Source organism: Electrophorus electricus, chromosome 16 (assembly GCF_041902795.1).
Source record: "Electrophorus electricus isolate QZ-2024a chromosome 16, ASM4190279v1, whole genome shotgun sequence".
NCBI classification, from domain to species: domain Eukaryota; kingdom Metazoa; phylum Chordata; class Actinopteri; order Gymnotiformes; family Gymnotidae; genus Electrophorus; species Electrophorus electricus.
Genome location: NC_137512.1, coordinates 2,803,336 through 2,824,239, shown reverse-complemented (window position 1 = coordinate 2,824,239; position 20,904 = coordinate 2,803,336). Strand labels below are relative to the sequence as shown.

The window sequence follows — 20,904 nt, the reverse complement described above, 5'->3', positions numbered from 1 at the left end:
TGCCGGCACTTTGCAAGTCCGTTTACTTACCACCCCTCCCGCGTTACAGCAAACTGTACTATCTGTAAAGCACATAGTTAGTAAGAGAATACTGATAATTGATAAAACAAAGTAAATTGGAATAAGACACCCATGAAGAAAGTTCTGTAATATTACATATGATAAGAAATCATACAGTATTAAATATTTAATAAGTAGTTTATCAAATTTAATATTGGTTATCTATAATGTTTTAATATTTATATCTGATATTTAATATCAGATGCTAAGCAATAAAAACAACAGGCACAATGCAATCCTGTAGTATTAAGAGAAGATATAAAGGTCAGAAAATCATAACATTGTAGATATTCCTTATCAGTCACCCAGTTTTGAGCACAGTAATTCTCCAACACAAATGTGGCACTTTATTGCTGAAGCTGGAATTAACCAGCAGAAACACAATATACCATAAAGACAGAAAGCAGATGAACAGGGAGCAAATACGTAGAGATTAGAGAGTTACACAGCACCTTCTTTACAACACTGAATGTGCCAGTAAAGAGATAATGTATCCAGACTTCATTTAGGATTATTGAAGGGAAGAGAGCTATTAATCTAGATGATAGTCAGTAAGAGCTGAACGTTTCACTTCAGAGTACACACTGTCTTCAGGCTGTCCTCTTTTCACCTGCCCTCCTTTGGTTTTCCTTTCATTGAAATGAATGGCCGCATAATTCAGCTTTTCAGCATCATATAATATATATATATATATATATATATATATATATATATATATATATATATATATATATATATATATATATATATATAAGTTATAAGTATTGTGTACCTTTGTGTGTTTCAGAGATTTCTTCTATAAAAATAATACCTTAGTTGACAATTCTTTGTGGAGCTAACTTTAACACTGAATTTATACACTGATGTGTATTACTCTTGATATGCTGATAAATAGAACACAAATACTGTAAAATATTAGGTTATCTTGATTATACTAGATTTTTGTGACTTGTCCCTGTTGTATAGAACATTGAATGATAATTATTATTTTATTTTGTGATAATCATTTTATTTAAAACCCCCTTACAAAGACATGAACAGTCTATAATTTTCATGATAGGTTTATTTTAACAGAGAGAGACAGAATAGCAATAAAGAAATCCAATATAAAAACATTAAATAAAGGTTAATATTAAAGAGTTTGTACATATTGGTGTAAACATGAGTTTACATCTAGATGTGTCTCAAACAAACTTACATTCAGTGAATCCAGACTAGGACTTGAGAAACCTGGAATAGACTTCTGTTGCTTATTCTAATTGCTGATTTTATTCATTATTCCTTGTTTTCTTGCTGTTGTGGTGTCCAGTGTTGGCCAGAAGACAGTGGGCTCTCCTTTGATTCTTGGTTCCTCTCAAGGTTTCTTCTTTATTCTCTTTGGCAGTTTTTTTTTTTTTTTTCAATGTTGCCTTTGGCTCAGTCACTGTGGGCTTGGACTCAGACATGTGTGAAGCTGGTTTGTGACAATGGCTGTTGTAAAAAGTGCTACATAAACCTTTAATTTAATGCACCAGCAGTTTTAAGAACATTTTTGAACGATTTGTACTTGCTCACTTTAACACTAAGTATCTGAAATTGTACACATAACACAAGTATCATTCAGGATTCAAATTGAAATCGACACATGGGACTAGACATTCACATCCAGGCTTATTTGTTCATCATTTATGTTCCATTTGAGCTCATCTAATACAGAAGAAAATGTCAAAAAAACATAAAACACCTTTGATTTTTTTTGGTGTATAATGTGTCTATTGATGCTGGAGATTGATTTTCACTCATACTCTATATTTTCTGATTCACCAGGGTCTTGTGTAATATACTGAACAGATTTGAACATATACATGAAATGACTAAGTAGCTACACAATGTTTTCCACTAGGTGTCCTAGACTTCTCCGAAGTGTCCAAGAATCTCTCCAAATGCACACAAAGTCATTAATCACTATACATCAAGTTTGCATGTTTCTTTTTGCTAAAACATCACAATAGGTTACTTTAGTTCCACATAGTATCATTGCTAACATCATTAGGGGAAAATACTGTAGCTAATACTGTAAATGCTGGGGAAAATACTGTAAATACTGTAATACTGTAAAGAAATAATATACTTTTTTGTACTTACGATTTGTAGAAGGATTACGAATTTTTCCAGCAGTGAATGGAAACATCCAGTGATTTGCTATGCAAACATCAAAGCTAGTCCATGCTAGCAGCACCCAAACAACTCCACATAAACTTCAACTAAAATAAGCCACTTCCTGTCCATGATGTCCTAAAGTAGCACCCAAACAACTCCACATAAACGTCAGTTAAAATAAGCCACTTCCTTTCCATGATGTCCTAAAGTACTGGCGATCAAATCATTCTTGTGGTTGTATGAGTTTTGCCAAACAGTGTCAAACCCATGTGCTAGGCTATCTGCTAACAACACTGAAGCACTGACAGTACACAGTAAGCAGACCTTTAAACATTAAAGGGATTACTAAAGTCATCCACGTGAGGGGCAAGTGAGGGGTCTACATTTTTGTTTAAGCCTCCTCTATTAGATCAAACTGCTGCCAATCATGCCGCTTGCCCTGGAAACACTTGGAAATACCTGGAAGTAAATGATCGTCACCCTCCATCCCCCTTCACACATAGATGAGAATTGCTGTCACTTCAAGACAATTGCGCTGCAATGGCTAATAGAAATCAATATAAAATAGAAAAAGGCGGGTCTAATGCTCTATTCAGGAACAATTTTACGTCAGTAACGTGCATTTTCAGTAACCTAGCTTGCGTATTTTGGGTTTGCTTACGAAGGAACTGAACATGTGTTTTTTACGCAAAGAAGTGAGCACGCAATTAAAGAACTTTACTACCACTCTATATACCATTTAAACATGTCATGCAGTTATTTTGATTGTAATTGAATTTTCTATGACAAAATCTGAACTTATTTTATACTGGAAGAATGTTTTAAAAGGCCACCTAAAAGGGCAGGCACATTGTTGTGGAAATTTACCTTCAGCGTCTTCAGCTTGCAATTTCTGGTGAATGGATGCATGTAGATGGCTGAAAATCCATAAGCATGTACTTGTATTGCTCCTCAGAAATGTTATGTTGATAAATGTACTATACGTTAAGAATCTTCAGTGTTATCAATAATTTATGTGAGTATGCTAGTTTGGGCCTGCCCACGAGCCCGCTAGGGGGCATTGGTGCAGTACATGGATTAACTTAATGTATTATCTTTTCTGCATTTGTATGTGATGTTTGTTATCTGTTATGATGAGATATTCTAAAACATATATAGTCTTTAAAATTATTATAGCCATTTTTTAAAAAGTAACATATTTTGTACATATTTATTATGCTATGTAACTTGATGCTATGTTACAATACCCTTGAAAATGTGTAAGGGTTGGTGCCAGGCCCAGGCCCCCTCCGGCCACCAGAGGGAGGTCTCGAGTCAGGCATGCCACTAATCAGACTTAACGCCCAACAGCTGGGCTAGGCCTATATAAGCCCAGTGACCCAGTTAGTCAGAGTTGGGTCTTTGCCAAAGTTCTCAGTCCAGTGCCTTGCTGGTGGCTTTGGATAGTGTGGTCTGTGAGTCCTTGTGCTGCACTTCAATTCTGTGCTGTGAGGGTGTTCATGTTTTTACACATCCCCTTTCCTCTCCAGTTTTCCCCTTTGTGTTACACCTTACTTCTATGCTGTGAGGTTGTCTGTGTTTTTATATGTCCCCTCCTCTCTCTAATCTGTTTCTCTCCCAAGGCTTCCCTTAGACATTACAGCTCCTCTCTGGTTTTGGGTTTTCCCCAGGGCATCAGGGCTGCCATTTCTTCCCTTGGCATCCTAGGTTCTCTCTTTTCCCATGCTTGGTGTGGTGTTTTAGTTTTTTCCTCTAGTTTTGTCATCCTCCATTCCTTTGAAGGGCAATATATGCACAAATAGTTTTATAGCTGCCACAGACTAGTGGGTATTTGTTCCTTTTGCAACAAAATGGCCACGGTTCATGTCTTACCTTTTGGTTATTTACTCTTATTGTTTTACCAGTTCTAGGAACCAACTGTTTCACACATGGGCCCACTATTGTTAGAGCCTGGTTGCTCACCCAGCAAGCTATTGTTGTCATTACCTATCTGACCTAGGTTTGAGTCCCTGTTCTTACTATGTTTTACCGTGATGGTTCTTAGATGTTTCTGCAGAATGTTTTGGTTTCTTCCAGTCCATGGTTAATTCATGAGATCCCATGTTAGTTGTAATGTTTTATAGTTGCAGAACTGTTAACTTATGTACTTTTATTTATGTATTTTTTCATTAAGCATAAGCATATCCTAATTTTAAAAAGTTCAGCACACTTAATTTGCATAAAGGAAGTGTATTATCAGATGCTATCAATCTAAGCTTGAATGTTTGTTTTTTTGTTTTGTTTTTTCCTATGTGCATATACACAGTGACCACAGGGTTGATGTTTGAACCCAATAGCCTGTGTGCTATGTTCGTATTTACGTGTCTAAATAAAAGTATGTGTTTGTCCTATGAACTTGTCCCCGCATCCTGCTCAGCCTCCTCAGCACAACTACATACAGTGACAGGAGGGAATTGGAGGCAAGTTTAGAGGAAAGCTTGTGGACCTCACCTTGTTGTGGAAGACATTTTTGCAGTGAGCTTACAACACATCATTAAATGACTCCAGGCTTGTACTCTTGTTACTTCTGTTGAGATTATAATTTATGAGATTATAAAAGCCTACCACCCACTTCCCCCTAACTTCTGCACAAGGTACAGCGTCTTAAACTGTACTCTTGCTGCATTCCTTCAGCGATAAGCTTCATCTAACACTCGCTCTCCAGTACAGAATGTCCCAGTAATGATCTACATAGTATTGAAGGTTTCCAAATTATGTTTACTTAAGGTACAGCTAGTAGAGAGCTATCAGTTCATTGGTCAGTAACAGTGGAGTACACACAGTCTTCAGGCTGTCCTCTTTTTTCTCTGCCTCTTGTGGTTTTTCTCTCATTGAAATGTAATGCAGCATAATTCAGCTCTGAGGATTGAGGGTCCTGTGGGATGGGCATAGGAGGTCAAACAGAACCAGTGACACTGCAGTGTATCTGTGACCTTGATTCTTTCATATATAAAGTCATGGCATGTATGCACGGCTGTGTGACTCATACCTCTCTGACTGTCTTTCTTATTGTAGCAGCTTGCTTAATTCTCACTGTAATAAAAAAAAAAGTGCAATTCAATGGCTAGATTAGGATCTGTGTCTCCTTTATCCCTTATAGCAATTAGTAATTTATCTATTTAATAATTATGTATAATGAATATGAATGAGATACATATGACCGCATGCAAATTTAACTTAAGATAATTAATTTAAGGTGTTGTATAAGGTTTAGCTATATGTTAAACACTCACCACTATAGTGTTCACAGTTTCTCTTTTTACAGAATAAAACTGCTTGAACAGAAATGACAAGCACACACACTCCCAGAGCTGCTCCCAGGAAGATCACTACAGGATCCAGAGGACTGGCTTTGGTATAAAAAAGAACAAAACTGTAAGCAGAAGCACACGTCCTAAGATCACAAATGTTCATGCAGGAAGCTACCGTCATCACCATCACAAGCAACGAGAGTCATACTCACAATCATTAGTTGTTGCAAAACAAGAATTCTAAAATTACTGTGCACACATGTATTTGTAATCATATCCTAAATATTAAAAAATAATGTAATTTTAAACAATCTGGGCATTTTGTCTAAAGACCTCTACACAGTGCAATCTCGCTAAATATTTCACAAACTTAAGCAAGGCTGTAAGATGGGGATTTTGAAAACACTGGACAAATCTGTGTGTAACAAGATAAGATCATAAATCATCTTATAAAAAACAACCCTGAGCTAATGTTCTGTTTTAACCTCTCTATGTACTTTATTCAACTAGCTCTTAACAATGTACTCTCACTAAATACTAATGAATTATAAATAATTGGGATATCACAGGATTCTGTACAGAATTCTGAAAATACAAATAATAGCTTTTATTGTACATGCACATTTAATACATGGACCTGTTTTCAACTTACAAACAAAGGGACAGGTTTTTTTGTGGATTTTAGATAGGGGTTTAGCAATTATGCATTTCTCATAGAATGATAGAAAAGAATAACTAGGCTTGCCTGTTCACATGTGTTTATAATGTCTGGATTCTGTCTATAGTATGTGGGTTCCTCGGTTCCTTCTGTACAGAATTCTGCAAATATTAATAATAGCACAGAATGTTCTGTCCATACACATGTAATGCATGGCCATGTTGTAAATTAAAATTAACTTACAAATAAAGGCATTGTTTTATGAATTTTTACATTGATAAAACATTTAAACTAAATGAAATATTTAAACACTTACTCAGACCCACTGCCGACCCATTTCCAAGAAGGATCTTGCCACAGGTGGCCACAGCGCAGTAGTAAGTGGCAGTATCAGAGAGGCTGAGGACACGCTTGGAGAGGTTGTACACACAGCTATGTGGAGAAGAGCTGATCTCACACTGATGGCTGCTGTTGTGATGAGTGTAAATGATTTCAGGATGGGAGTTTCCTGCAGCAGCTCTGAACCAGAGCACTTGGAGTTCTGCTGTTCTCCTCTCAGAGAGGACAGTGCACTGCAGAGACACTGACTCTCCTGGGGGAACCCTCCCCAACACTGGACTTTGGACCACCGATATGTTTAAATGAGCACAACCTAGTTGAAAGGATGTAAAAACTTTTAGACATATTTGGACCATTAAGGTACATCAGAGCATGCCATCAACTCTGCATGTATTTACTGAAGATGAATATTTTATACATAACAAAATGTAGATAAAAATAATAAGCAAAACAGTTTTATTGCAGAACTAATGTCATCAAAGTTAAAATGTATTTTGTAAAATCACAAATTTTTCTAAAAATAATAGAAAATTCTCCAATTAAAATTCCTATCTGCATGGCTTTAAACACATTGAATTAGGGGTTTGTGTTGTTTTATTACCTTTCAGAGTTAAGAATGTTCCAGTGGAAAATGTAACTTGTTTCCAGGTAGACATTCCACAGAAGTACATTCCTTCATCACTGCTTTTCATATGAGGAATTGTAAGTGAAATGCCATTCGAGATTCTCTCCAGTTTGATTCCAGAACTGTGGAACTCAGGTGCGACTTTAGCCTCATTTGTTAATATATTTCCCACCTCCTGAGGCATCTCTCCCATTCTTTGTTTGTACCAAACCATTAAACTGCTGTGGTCATTGTCCGAAAATGTGCAGTTAAGCGTAACAGCTTCTCCTGCCATCACTGAGACAAATAATGGTTGGTAAGACCCCACAGCTTGAGCCAGAGCTTAAAAATAAATTTGTCAGATGAACACAATGGGAAAAATTAAAAAGTTCAAATAGTTAAATATCTAATAGCAATTACTCTAAAGAACAGCTTCTGTAAAGCGTTTAAGTAAAAATGTCTTCAGAACTTACATATTTTGTAGACAGGTATAATAAAAATCCAGAGTGGAGTCATTCTTAGATTGACACTTGGTCAGACTGCTTGGAAGTTAGATGTTAAAAGCACTAAATAGGCATTGCTTTTTGGACTCACATCATTGGTCTCCACATGTCATGAGACCTCTTTCCTCCTGCATGTTTGTAACACAGCTTGGCCACCAGAAGTCAGTGGTGAAAAGTGAAAAAAGCTACTCTACTAGAAATCTTGACAAGAACAAAGGTTGTTTATTATAATCATTTTTATCAAAAGAAAGAATGAAATGCAATTGAACTGGGATAGAAAAATAAACATATAATGAATGAAATAACACGATTGACTTAAGAAGTCTATAAATATTGTAGAAATTGAAGAAACTGTTTTCATGTCACATGAGCAATTGTCTTGTTTAAAGAGGCCATACAGAAATATCAACTGCTCCCTGATCTTAACTTTGTATTTATGGATGTTTACCATTCTTAAATGGTCACACTGTGAATCACTTTATCTTGGCAAGCAAACATTTTGTGGCCATTTCAAGCTTTCAAGTTTTTTCTCAGGACAGATATATCCTGTGGCACTTTACATGTACATCATCAACTGGAAATATGAATCTTGTAGTTTGTTTGTTAGTGGAGTCAGCAAGTTTAAATCAGCATGAAGACTACACAAGTATGTATGATAAAGACAGGAGCATGTAGGCTAAAGTCAAGGTTACACATTTACAGTGCTAGGTGCTCAGCAAATATAGCCAGAAGCTCACCACTCACTAAAACCAGGTCTCTGAAAAATTACTTTAGCCAATGGTCCAAATATTCAGACTGTGCAAGAATGGATGAATGTCTATAAAATTAATGCAATTCCAAAATGGGAAAAAGCCAAGCACTCTCATAAATAAAGAGCTGTATTCTGTTCAAAACTTCTCTATATAGTAAACTTCTCAAAACTTTGCTATAAAGTAACATAGCAAATACTGCAAACTTGTACATCAAAACTTTGTTCCTTTAGAGGCTTAGGTGACAGCCCAGTGATAAAAAACGTCTCATTCGTTTTGAAATGAATGATATATATGTTTATTGAAAAATGATTTCTTGATCAGAAAGCCAAACAATTGCCTTTTTTAGCCTGTGAGGGAATTTTGCTTAAATGTAGGTGGGAACATATTTGGGTGGGGGCAAACTGAGTTTTAAATTTGTAAACCAAACCAACACCTCATAAATGAAGTGCTCACAACAGGGATGTTGACTGAAACAGTCTGATAGACTGACATTTGTTTCAGTTGTTTGTTTGTTTTTTGTAGATCTGTCACACCTCTAGCAGAACTGAGTCAAAAATATTACCATTACAATGAATTTAGAAGACTTAAATTTCATGATTCTATGAGTTCACTGGCTTTCAAGATGTTTTGTTGTGTAATGGATTATACCGTTGTTATACTACTGTCACGGTACGGCCCCTCCCCCCAAACATTTCCCTGTGTGTGTGTGTGTGTGTGTTCGTCTGTATGGCTATGCCCTCCTTGTGTTTCACACCTCCTCCTCATTGTGTTTTGTTAGCGTGTATGTATATAAGTCTTGTGTTTGAGTCTTTGTGGGTCGATGTTTGAACCAAATAGCCTGCATGCTATGCTCGTATTTACGTGTCTAAATAAAAGTTTGTGCTTGTCCTACGAATTCGTCCGCGCATCCTGCTCAGCCTCCTCATCACAACTACATACAGTCACAGGAGGGAATTGGAGGCAAGTTTAGAGGAAAGCCTGTGGACCTCACCTTGTCTGCGGAAGACATTTTTGCAGTGAACTTATAACACATCATTAAATGTCTCCAGGCGTGTACTCTTGTTACTTCTGTTGAGATTATAATCTATGAGATTATAAAAGCCTACCACTCACTTCCCTCTAACTTCTGCACAAGGTACAGGGTCTTAAACTGTACTCTTGCTGCACTCCTTCAGAGATAAGCTTCATATAACACTCGCTCTCCAGTACAGAATGTCCCAGTAATGATCTACATAGTATTGAAGGTTTCCAAATTATGTTTACTTAAGGTACAGCTAGTAGAGAGCTATCAGTTCATTGGTCAGTAACAGTGGAGTACACACAGTCTTCAGGCTGTCCTCTTTTTTCTCTGCCTCTTGTGGTTTTCCTCTCATTGAAATGTAATGCAGCATAATTCAGATCTGAGGATTGAGGGTCCTGTGGGATGGGCATGGGAGGTCAAACAGAACCAGTGACACTGTAGTGTAACTGTGACCTTGATTCTTTCATATATAAAGTCATGGCATGTATGCACGGCTGTGTGACTCATACCTCTCTGACTGTCTTCCTTATTGTAGCACATTGCTTAATTCTCACTGTAATAAAAAAAAAAAGTGCAATTCAATGGCTAGATTAGGAAATGTGTATCTCCTTTATCCTTTATAGCAATTAGTAATTTGTCTATTTAGTATTTATGTATAATGAATATGAATATGAGATACATATGACCACATACAAATGTAATTTAATCTAATTAAAGGTGTTGTATAAGGTTTAGCTATATGTTAATAAACACTCACCACTAAAATGTTCAGTTTCTCTGATTAAAACTGCTTGAGCAGAAATGACAAGCACACACACTCCCAGAGCTGCTCCCAGGAAGATCACTACTGGATCCACAGGCCTTGCCGCAAGAGATTAATTCTGGAAAAAAAAACAAAAAAAAAAACCTACACACAAATGAACTTGGGATAAGGTCACATGCATAAAACAACAGATATATTGGTGATCTTTTATCCACAAGGCTCTGCACTGTGTGATTTCATCAGATATTCTTACAATTGAGTACAAATAAAATGGATGTCAATGGATTCTGTAAAGAATTCTAAAAACACTGTGCATGTATGTATATTGACACTACATGACTCCCTCCTACAAGACGTCTCCCTGTGTGTGTGTGTGTGTGTGTGTGTGTGTGTGTGTGCGTTCATTTGCATGGACACACCCTTCCCGTGTATCATGTCTGTTCCTCGTTTTATGTCGTTACTGTGCAAGTATAGAAAGTTTTGTTCTGTTGTTGATGTTTGTCAGTGTTTGACCTCGTTGGCCTGTGTGCAGCACTGTCTTTGTTGTGTGTGTTAAATAAACTTTATCGTGTTCTACACGATTTGTTTGTACATCCTGCCAAGCCTCCCGAGTTACATATATAAAGTTTATTTTTAAAAATACATATTAATTATAATTTATGTTTGTTTAATTATAATCATTTTATTTAATTATTATATTATAATTAATATTTTTACAAATATTACATCAGCTTCATTGCCCAAAACAAAAGCAATTAAAGTGTATTAGTTATAAAATTAGTGAAAATCATCATCATCATCATGATCATCATCATCATCATCATTTGAAATAGGTAAAGTAAAGTTTCATGTTGCATTTACATATAAAAACGGAAAAACGAACTGGCAATACCAACATCTCAGAATGTACTTCTCATGCACATGTAATGCTTGGCCCTGTTGTACATGTAGTTTAACTGGCAAATAAAGGAGCTTTATATTTTATCTAAGAGCTTAGGCGTTCTCAATTTTTCATACAGTAAAACAACAGAATAACTGGTTTTGCCTGTTCACACGTGTCTATAATGCCTGGGTTGTGTTTGTAATGTCTGGCTTCTTCTGTACCTGTTATTGACATTAATGTTTCATTTACTGATGCGCTGTTCTAAAATCTCTTAATGATTCCAGCGGCTTGTCTTACTGCCAAATCCTGATAATACAGCAATTCATCTCATACTGCTGTCTGCTATTGTTATGAGTGTAAATGATTTCAGGATGGGAGTCCCATTTCAGGATAGGAATAGTTCCACTGGAATGTGTAACTTTTTTCCAAGTTATTATTCCACAGAAGTAAATTCCTTCATCATTTTCCTCCGTATGTTCAATTTGTCAGAGAAATGCCATTTGTGATTCTCTACAATTTGAATCTTGAACTGGGAAAGTCAGGTGAAAGTTTGTATCTATATGTTCTAACCACGTTCCCACCTCCTGAGGCAGTTCTCCTAATCTTTGTTTGTACAAAGTTACAGGACCATTAACAGAGCTGTCTGGAAATGTGCAGTTCAGAGAAACGGTTCACCAGGCTTGGCTGAAACAAATGATGGTTGGGAAAGATCCATATCTTGAATGTTGGCTACAAAATGAATTTGTCAGAGCGAACACAGCAAAGAAGGATGAAAATATAAAAACAAATAACATCTAATATAACTAAGATCAGTTGGGAATTTTTATACCTTTTGTTAATAGAGTGTTTAAAACTTACCTAATTTGTAGAAAAATAACAAAAATAATCCATGCAGAAGTCATCCTTACAGAACAGTAACTGCCACTTGTTAGTAACTAGTTTAATGACAAAAGCAACAAAGCTGTTGGGCTTGCTGACTTCAAGAGAGGTTCCCCTCATTGGTTAGCACTATTCATGAGATATCTTAATATTTCCATTCTGTCTGCCTATTTGTAACACAGTTTGGCCTCCAGAAGTCAGTGGTGAAAAGGACACCAGAAACCTACTAGAGCAGAGGCAATGTGCTAATGAAACATACTCATATTAAAACACAAACGCAATGTAGCACAAAAAGGATCTGCAGATGAAACATATACAGACAGGTAGAACTGAGCTTCACTCGAAACACAGCTGAAGTTGTGAACACTTGTGTGGAGAAAATAACACAGCTGAAGTAGAAAAAGAAGAAGCATCAAAGAGCTTACCATGGGAACACGTTCCTTTTTAGAGCAAATTAACATGTACTCCCCTAAAAATAATGTTAGTGAAACTTGTCTTTGGTTTGTTAAGACTTTTGACCCCTTGATTTATGTGCACTACCAGGTGAGCTACAGGAGTGTGTTACTGTGGAAAGCTACAGGAGTATGTTAATATATTTCTTTCTCATTACTTGTGTGATTTAGGAGTCAGTAAGTGTAAACCAACATGAAGGCTAAAGAAATGCTTATAATGGCTAAGACAAGAGCATGAACCAAGAATACACATTTACAGTGCTGAGTGCTCAGGCAATGAAGTAGAAGCATATCACTGATTAAAAAAGACCTCTCTGAGCAACAGCCAACTGTCCAAAATGGAGGTCTGGACACACACACACACACACACACACACACACACACACACACACACACACACACACACACACACACACACACACACACACACACACACACAAACACATCAACAACAAAAACATATAGCAAATAATGCCAAGAAAATTAAATTGCTCTATTCATTGGTTCATATTATATATATTTTTGAAACACTGGGAGACCTAATACAAGACTTAATTAAACTCTGTGTGTATGTTTAGATGTACTAAACAAATAAAAGTGTCTAACCAAATATTTCAACTTGGTTGAGTGTTGCTATGGCCATTCATCTCAGTCCCTCACAGTTCTTCAACTGTAGCTCCCCACTACAAACATCAGATAGTAACTAGACTCAGAGTAGCAAAACCACAGGGTTTATTACTGATGAATCCATGGGGATTATATATACAGGAACATTTGCATTGAGGAACCAAGCAGCAGATAATGTAAGAAGCAGAAATGTATTTGACTCTGAAGCAAAACAATACAACATCCTTAAGAGAACACCCACACACTCTACAGGAATCTAGTAATATATTAAAATATTAAGTATAATTCACTTGTCTGTATTATTTGTCTTGGAGACTTGGGTAAGAGCACAGGGTGTCGAGAAACTCTCATTTCATTGATCCGTGAGCTCTTTTATAGTCAAACCTTTATAGAGGGGCAGGCCTTATGAAGGAACGCCCACTCACTGTCCCTTCAGTTCTGCACCTCTTCATTAAGTTCTTTAAGAGCAGTTTCCAAATGACAGTCAGTCCGCAATGCTGAATGTACCAATGATAATGTACACAGTATTGAACGGAGAATTTTTCCAAACTACACTCACTTAATGAAACAACTGACTTGGACCTCACAAATTAATGTGTAAGAGCAGAGTACAACACTTCAGCGTATAGGCTGTGTTCAGTCTGTCCTCTCTTCTCGTGCCCTCGTCTGGGTTTCTCCTTAGGGGCCGAATAATTCAGCTCCAGAGATTCATGGTCCTGTGAAAGCAACATTTAAAGATAAAACAGGAAATGTTGGAACCACTGAACTGCCACTGCAACATAACTGTGATAATAATTCCTACTCATAAAAGGTGACGTTATGACATGTACAGCCATATTTATATACGGCTGTTTGCACGTTACCTGACTGGTGGTCTTCGTATTCATAGAATCATATTGAAGTAACACTGTAGTGGCACAAAGAGCAATTTATGACTTCCCACATCCCTTCTCTCCAGTCTGTTTAATAACTACACTCACTGAACTGGAGATATATTTTAGGAGTAAATATTCCTGTTTTTGGGTGTTCTTTTAGCTACACATTGTTAATAAACACTCACCACTACAGTGTTCACAGTTTCTCCTTTTACAGATTAAAACTGCTTGAACAGAAATGACAAGTACACACACTCCCAGAGCTGCTCCCAGGAAGATCACTACAGGATCCAGAGGACTGGCTTTGGTATAAAAATGAACAAAACTGTAAGCAGATGCACACGTGTAAGATCACAAATGTTCATGCAGGAAGCTCTTTGTGCTACCGACTTCACCATCTCAAGCAACGAGAGTCATACTCACAATCATTAGTTGATGCAAAACAGGAATTCTAAAATTACTGTACACAAATGTATTTGTGATCAGATCAAAAAGAAATGCTATTTTAAACAGTCTGGGCATTTTGTCTGAATAGCTCTACACAGTGCAATCTCACTAGATATTTCACAAACTTAAGCAAGGCTGTAAGATAGGGATTTTGAAAACACTGCACAAATGTGTTTGTTACAAGATAACAACCCTGAGCTAATTTTCTGTTTTACCCTCTCTATGTACTTTATTCAAATACCTCTTAACAATGAACTTTCACTAAATATTAAGAAATTATGAGCAATCGGGATATCACAAGATTCTGTACAGAATTCTGAAAATACAAATATTGCTCTTATTGTATGTGCACATTTAATGCATGGACCTGTTTTCTACTTACAAACAAAGGCACAGGTTTTTTGTAGATTTCACCTAATGAAAAGAGGAACCTACATATATATATATATATATATATATATATATATATATATATATATATATATATATATATATATATATATAGTAGGTTCCTCTTTTCATTCTGTACAGAATTCTGCAAATACGAATAATAGCACTGAATGTTCTGTCCATACACATGTAATGTATGGCCGTGTTGTAAATTTAAATTAACTTACAAATAAAGGCATTGTTTTATGAATTTTTACATTGATAAAACATTTAAACTAAATAAAATATTTAAACACTTACTCAGACCCACTGCCGACCCATTTCCAAGAAGGATCTTGCCACAGGTGGCCACAGCGCAGTAGTAAGTGGCAGTATCAGAGAGGCTGAGGACACGCTTGGAGAGGTTGTACACACAGCTATGTGGAGAAGAGCTGATCTCACACTGATGGCTGCTGTTGTGATGAGTGTAAATGATTTCAGGATGGGAGTTTCCTGCAGCAGCTCTGAACCAGAGCACTTGGAGTTCTGCTGTTCTCCTCTCAGAGAGGACAGTGCACTGCAGAGACACTGACTCTCCTGGGGGAACCCTCCCCAACACTGGACTTTGGACCACCGATATGTTTAAATGAGCACAACCTAGTTGAAAGGATGTAAAAACTTTTAGACATATTTGGACCATTAAGGTACATCAGAGCATGCCATCAACTCTGCATGTATTTACTGAAGATGAATATTTTATACATAACAAAATGTAGATAAAAATAATAAGCAAAACAGTTTTATTGCAGAACTAATGTCATCAAAGTTAAAATGTATTTTGTAAAATCACAAATTTTTCTAAGAATAATAGAAAATTAAATTAAAATTCCTATCTGCATGGCTTTAAACACATTGAATTAGGGGTTTGTGTTGTTTTATTACCTTTCAGAGTTAAGAATGTTCCAGTGGAAAATGTAACTTGTTTCCAGGTAGACATTCCACAGAAGTACATTCCTTCATCACTGCTTTTCATATGAGGAATTGTAAGTGAAATGCCATTCGAGATTCTCTCCAGTTTGATTCCAGAACTGTGGAACTCAGGTGCGACTTTAGCCTCATTTGTTAATATATTTCCCACCTCCTGAGGCATCTCTCCCATTCTTTGTTTGTACCAAATCATTAAACTGCTGTGGTCATTGTCTGAAAATGTGCAGCTAAGCGTAACAGCTTCTCCTGCCGTCACTGAGACAAATGATGGTTGGTAAGACCCCACAGCTTGAGCCAGAGCTTAAAAATAAATTTAAGTCAGATGAACACAATGGGAAAAATTAAAAAGTTCAAATAGTTAAATATCTAATAGCAATTACTCTAAAGAACAGCTTCTGTAAAGCTTTTAAGTAAAAATGTCTTCAGAACTTACATATTTTGTAGACAGGTATAATAAAAATCCAGAGTGGAGTCATTCTTAGATTGACACTTGGTCAGACTGCTTGGAAGTTAGATGTTAAAAGCACTAAATAGGCTTTGCTTTTTGGACTCACATCATTGGTCTCCACATGTCATGAGACCTCTTTCCTCCTGCATGTTTGTAACACAGCTTGGCCACCAGAAGTCAGTGGTGAAAAGTCAAAAAAGCTACTCTACTAGAAATCTTGACAAGAACAAAGGTTGTTTATTATAATCATTTTTATCAAAAGAAAGAATGAAATGCAATTGAACTGGGATAGAAAAATAAACATATAATGAATGAAATAACACGATTGACTTAAGAAGTCTACAAATATTGTAGAAATTGAAGAAACTGTTTTCATGTCACATGAGAAATTGTCTTGTTTAAAGAGGCCATACAGAAATATCAACTGCTCCCCGATCTTAACTTTGTATTTATGGATGTTTACCATTCTTAAATGGTCACACTGTGAATCACTTTATCTTGGCAAGCAAACATTTTGTGGCCATTTCAAGCTTTCAAGTTTTTTCTCAGGACAGATATATCCTGTGGCACTTTACATGTACATCATCAACTGGAAATATGAATCTTGTAGTTTGTTAGTGGAGTCAGCAAGTTTAAATCAGCATGAAGACTACACAAGTATGTATGATAAAGACAGGAGCATGTAGGCTAAAGTCAAGGTTACACATTTACAGTGCTAGGTGCTCAGCAAATATAGCCAGAAGCTCACCACTCACTAAAACCAGGTCTCTGAAAAATTACTTTAGCCAATGGTCCAAATATTCAGACTGTGCAAGAATGGATGAATGTCTATAAAATTAATGCAATTCCAAAATGGGAAAAAGCCAAGCACTCTCATAAATAAAGAGTTGTATTCTGTTCAAAACTTCTCTATATAGTAAACTTCTCAAAACTTTGCTATAAAGTAACATAGCAAATACTGCAAACTTGTACATCAAAACTTTGTTCCCTTAGAGACTTAGGTGACAGCCCAGTGATAAAAATGTCTCATTCATTTTGAAATTAATGATATATATGTTTATTGAAAAATGATTTATTGATCATAAAGCCAAACAATTGCCTTTTTTAGCCTGTGAGGGAATTTTTTTGCCAGCATAATTCAGCTCCTCAACATCGTGGTCCTGTATGGAGTGCACATGAAAGGTTATGAAAGCACTGTTTGAGCCACAGAACTGCCGCTGTGACTGTGATCGCGACTCTTCATGTGTACAGGTGTGGCACATGTTCACCTGCCTGTGCATTACCTGACTGGTGGGTTTCTTTTTTGAAGTGTCTTGTTGAGGTCTCACTGTAGTGGGACAAAGGGAAATTCTTTGACTTCTCACTTCCGTTCTTCACTCTTTTTATTCAAACCACTTAATAAGGAATAATATTGAGCAACAAATCCTTTCACTTTCAGGTGTTGTACAAGATTTAGGTGCAAAGCTTTAATAAACACTCACCACTACGGTATTCACAGTTTCTCCTTTTATGGTTTAAAACTGCTTGAGCAGAAATGACAAGCACACACAGTCCCAGAGCTGCTCCCAGGAAGATCGCTACAGGATCCAGAGGACTGGCTTTGGTATAAAAATGAACAAAACTGTAAGCAGATGCACACGTCTAAGATCACAAATGTTCATGCAGGAAGCTCTTTGTGCTGCCGAACTCACCATCACAATCATCAAGTGTCACCAATAATCACAATCATTAGTTACTATATTTACATATGGAGATAAATAAATGCATTTAATAAATTGACAAACAACAAAATGATCTGCATTCTACATATATAAAGCCAGAAGGAATACCATCTGCATTTGTAATACACATAAACACTACATACATCAGTAGTCTGGATTGTAATTTGTCAGCTACTAACCAGTATAATGATACATACAAAATACTGTAATGTTTAGCACTATTTAGGTTGGTGGTCCAAATAATACAAGATAATCATCTCATTAATAGATGAATTAATACATTAATATAACTTACACATATATACTGTCGTTCCATTTCCAAGAAGGATCTTGCCACAGGTGGCCACAGCGCAGTAGTAAGTGCCAGTATCAGAGAGGTTGAAGACACTCTTGGAGAGGCTGTACACACAGCTGTTTGGAGAAGAGCTGATTTCACACTGATGACTGTTGTTGTGATGAGTGTAAATGATTTCAGGATGGGAGACTCCTGCAGCAGCTCTGAACCAGAGCACTCGGAGTTCTACGGTTCTCCTCTCAGAGAGGACGGTGCACTGCAGAAACACTGACTCTCCTGGGGGAACCCTCCCCAACACTGGACTTTGGACCACTGATATGGTTAATCCTGGATTGCCTTTTTGAAATAACAGAGATTCTGTAAACTGCCTTAGACTCAACTAATATACTAGAACTGATTATACTAAAACCAATTTATAGTAAAGCAGTCTAGCAGCGCTCTCTGGAGGCCTTAATGTATTTAATTGTTTTACACTTTATTCAGCTTCTACTGCTGTCCAGACATAGCTGTGACAAACAAGTCATTGCCTATCTACAGAAAGGTTGCTATCCAGCTGTTCACAGTGTAACAAAAGATAATCCAACTCATCTTCAAATCAGTGTAAATAATGCATAGGATGTATGATTCTCAGGTAATCTTGCCATCTTTAAAAAGCACCTTATAAACAGAGGACTTTAGCCCTAATCCACGATGCCATAAAGGCTGCCAAAGAGCTCTCGTAGAGATTACTAGACTGCACAGACACTGCATTTTATGCTAGACAGCAAAAAATAATATTAATAAATACACTGTATCATATCTTTAGTGAGCACTCTGTCAAATAAATCCTGGAGTGGGATTTAAAAACAGCAAGACCATGGATTCTGCACTGTGCTTCTCTGCGAATGTGCAATGAAATATAACAGTTTAGCTAAGATAAATGATGGCTTCTGGTAAAGCTCCACAGCTTGAGCAAAGTCTAGAAAAAGAGTTGAAGTTAGACTGAACTAAACCTCAAAAAAGCTATTGTGAATTTTGTTAAACATGAAAATCTAGAATCAACCTACAATGAAAAGGTCTATCAGCTGAACATCTAAAACATTAAAAGAGCAATAAAAATTTACTTTAGAAGGGCAGTAAAACTTACTTAAAAAGTGCCATAAAATAAGAATCCAGACTTTAGCCATTTAGATTTTTTACTTGGTCCTTCTGTTTTGCTTTAAGTAAATCTCCAAATATTTGAAGCCTGCTGCCCTCAGAAAACACGTCCCATTGGCTGTCACAGGTCACATGCCAATGTCACATTTCCATGCTCTTTGAGACAAGTGCTGAAAAGAGCTTAGAAAGACATCTGCAGAGTTCTCTTAGTTGAGGTTTTTAAATTATAATGTGGGCTAGAGTCCAATGTCCCACTGACTGTGTATCTGAATATATTGTTCTAGAGCAATTACCCAATTCTGACAAACAGAAAATGAACAGAATAACAATTTCACCACCACGATTTCAACAATTTAGTGTGTGTCATGCCCTAACTTACATATTTTGTTGATTACCAGATGACTATCTTTAGAGTAAATGTTTTATCCTGATAGGTATTCCCCATCTAGACAGTATATGTGACCCTAAAACAAGTCTTCACTTTATATTTCATACAGTCTAGAGGTTTGTTGAATACATCTAAACATTTATCTGTTCATATTTTCTAGCTAAGCTACATGTGTGACACATTTAATGATCATATTTACTGGAGAGGCTATAGAAAGTGAACAAGAAGTCATGGCCAAAAGTGTTAGTAATGCTGCTATAATATTAGTTAGCTGAACTGGAATGCATATAACACAGTAACTGAAGGCTTTTCTCAGCAAAAATGATGTTTTGATCCACTGCTGTGCTACATAGCGATGTTGTTATGCATAAATATTTGTTATATGCAGAAGTGGTCAGAAGTTACTTTCATTTACGCAGTTACATGTATGTTATAGATTAACCCTCTGAGGCCAAACAGGCAGCTAATCATGGGAAAAGCATACTGTAATATTATTTGAATTAGAATGTAATACTGTATATAAAAAATTATATATTAATTACAACAAAAACATCTTGAATCTTGTGAGCTTTCACTTGGGTCTCATTTCATGGGGTCAGTGTTCGACAGACCCAGAGGAGGAGGTCTGAAACCATTTCAGGTAAAAGCTTTAGCTGAATGCAATACATCAGCATTTCTTCAATTAGCTCAGATAAATGTAAAAGTAGCTCATCAGAAAAATAACTTGAAAGGGAGGATAGAACGATCAGCTCTCACGTACTGAAGTACTGATGTAGCCCACGTTAATGTATTGTAATGTTTTAGCCAAGATGGCACCCACCTGCATAAGAGCTGAATTTTTTTAAAAATGCTGTTCTACTCTTTTTTTGTGACGTGTTTGATCTAAAATAAAATATCACTACAAAATAAAAGGAATAACTCCAAACGGCAATCCACATGATGTCCCCAACAGAATATGATGAAATTAAGATTACACACACACACACACACACACACACACACACACACACACACACACACACACACACACACATACTTTCTTTTCCTTAAAAATATACTTCAGTATCAGTAAAAATATTAGGATTTGAAAATACTTAGGAAAGTACAAATGAAATGTTTAGCTTTCTAAGTCAGTCACTGTGACATGGTCGGCATGGAGGAAGTGAGAGGAGAAGTTAAACTAACAGATTCTTTATTTTCCATTTTCAATAACGTAGCAGCACTGTCCGTCCAAACGTGTGGGTGTATAAATAGTGCGCAGGGTTAA

At 36.5% G+C, this 20,904-nt stretch overlaps 2 protein-coding genes across 8 annotated transcripts; both read right to left on the bottom strand.

The window, feature by feature from the left end:
• Positions 1-1,160: 1,160 nt before the first annotated feature.
• LOC113568741 (uncharacterized) lies at positions 1,161-8,476 on the bottom strand. Of its 3 annotated transcripts, none has more exons than XM_035531951.2 (6): positions 7,564-8,476; positions 7,088-7,387; positions 6,464-6,799; positions 5,472-5,588; positions 5,228-5,271; positions 1,161-5,113 (listed from the first exon to the last, which is right to left on the bottom strand). In XM_035531951.2, the coding sequence occupies exons 1-6, from the start codon at positions 7,604-7,606 to the stop codon at positions 4,991-4,993; spliced, it is 963 nt and encodes a 320-aa protein (XP_035387844.2). In that variant the 5' UTR covers positions 7,607-8,476; the 3' UTR covers positions 1,161-4,990. The 3 variants fall into 3 exon arrangements, with proteins under 3 accessions (XP_035387844.2, XP_035387843.2, XP_081555399.1); XM_035531950.2 differs by having other exon boundaries at positions 7,088-7,432; positions 7,564-8,475; XM_081699273.1 differs by lacking the exons at positions 1,161-5,113; positions 5,228-5,271; positions 5,472-5,588 and adding an exon at positions 5,639-6,308 and having other exon boundaries at positions 7,088-7,432; positions 7,564-8,474.
• A 2,375-nt stretch (positions 8,477-10,851) lies between these two features.
• LOC113569111 (uncharacterized) lies at positions 10,852-19,355 on the bottom strand. Of its 5 annotated transcripts, XM_081699270.1 has the most exons (10): positions 19,239-19,355; positions 18,113-18,448; positions 17,578-17,694; positions 17,380-17,423; positions 16,082-17,256; positions 15,604-15,948; positions 14,983-15,318; positions 14,031-14,147; positions 13,834-13,877; positions 10,852-13,686 (listed from the first exon to the last, which is right to left on the bottom strand). In XM_081699270.1, the coding sequence occupies exons 5-10, from the start codon at positions 16,122-16,124 to the stop codon at positions 13,561-13,563; spliced, it is 1,011 nt and encodes a 336-aa protein (XP_081555396.1). In that variant the 5' UTR covers positions 16,125-17,256; positions 17,380-17,423; positions 17,578-17,694; positions 18,113-18,448; positions 19,239-19,355; the 3' UTR covers positions 10,852-13,560. The 5 variants fall into 5 exon arrangements, with proteins under 5 accessions (XP_081555396.1, XP_081555395.1, XP_081555398.1 ...); XM_081699269.1 differs by having other exon boundaries at positions 16,082-17,423; XM_081699272.1 differs by having other exon boundaries at positions 16,203-17,423.
• Positions 19,356-20,904: the final 1,549 nt, after the last annotated feature.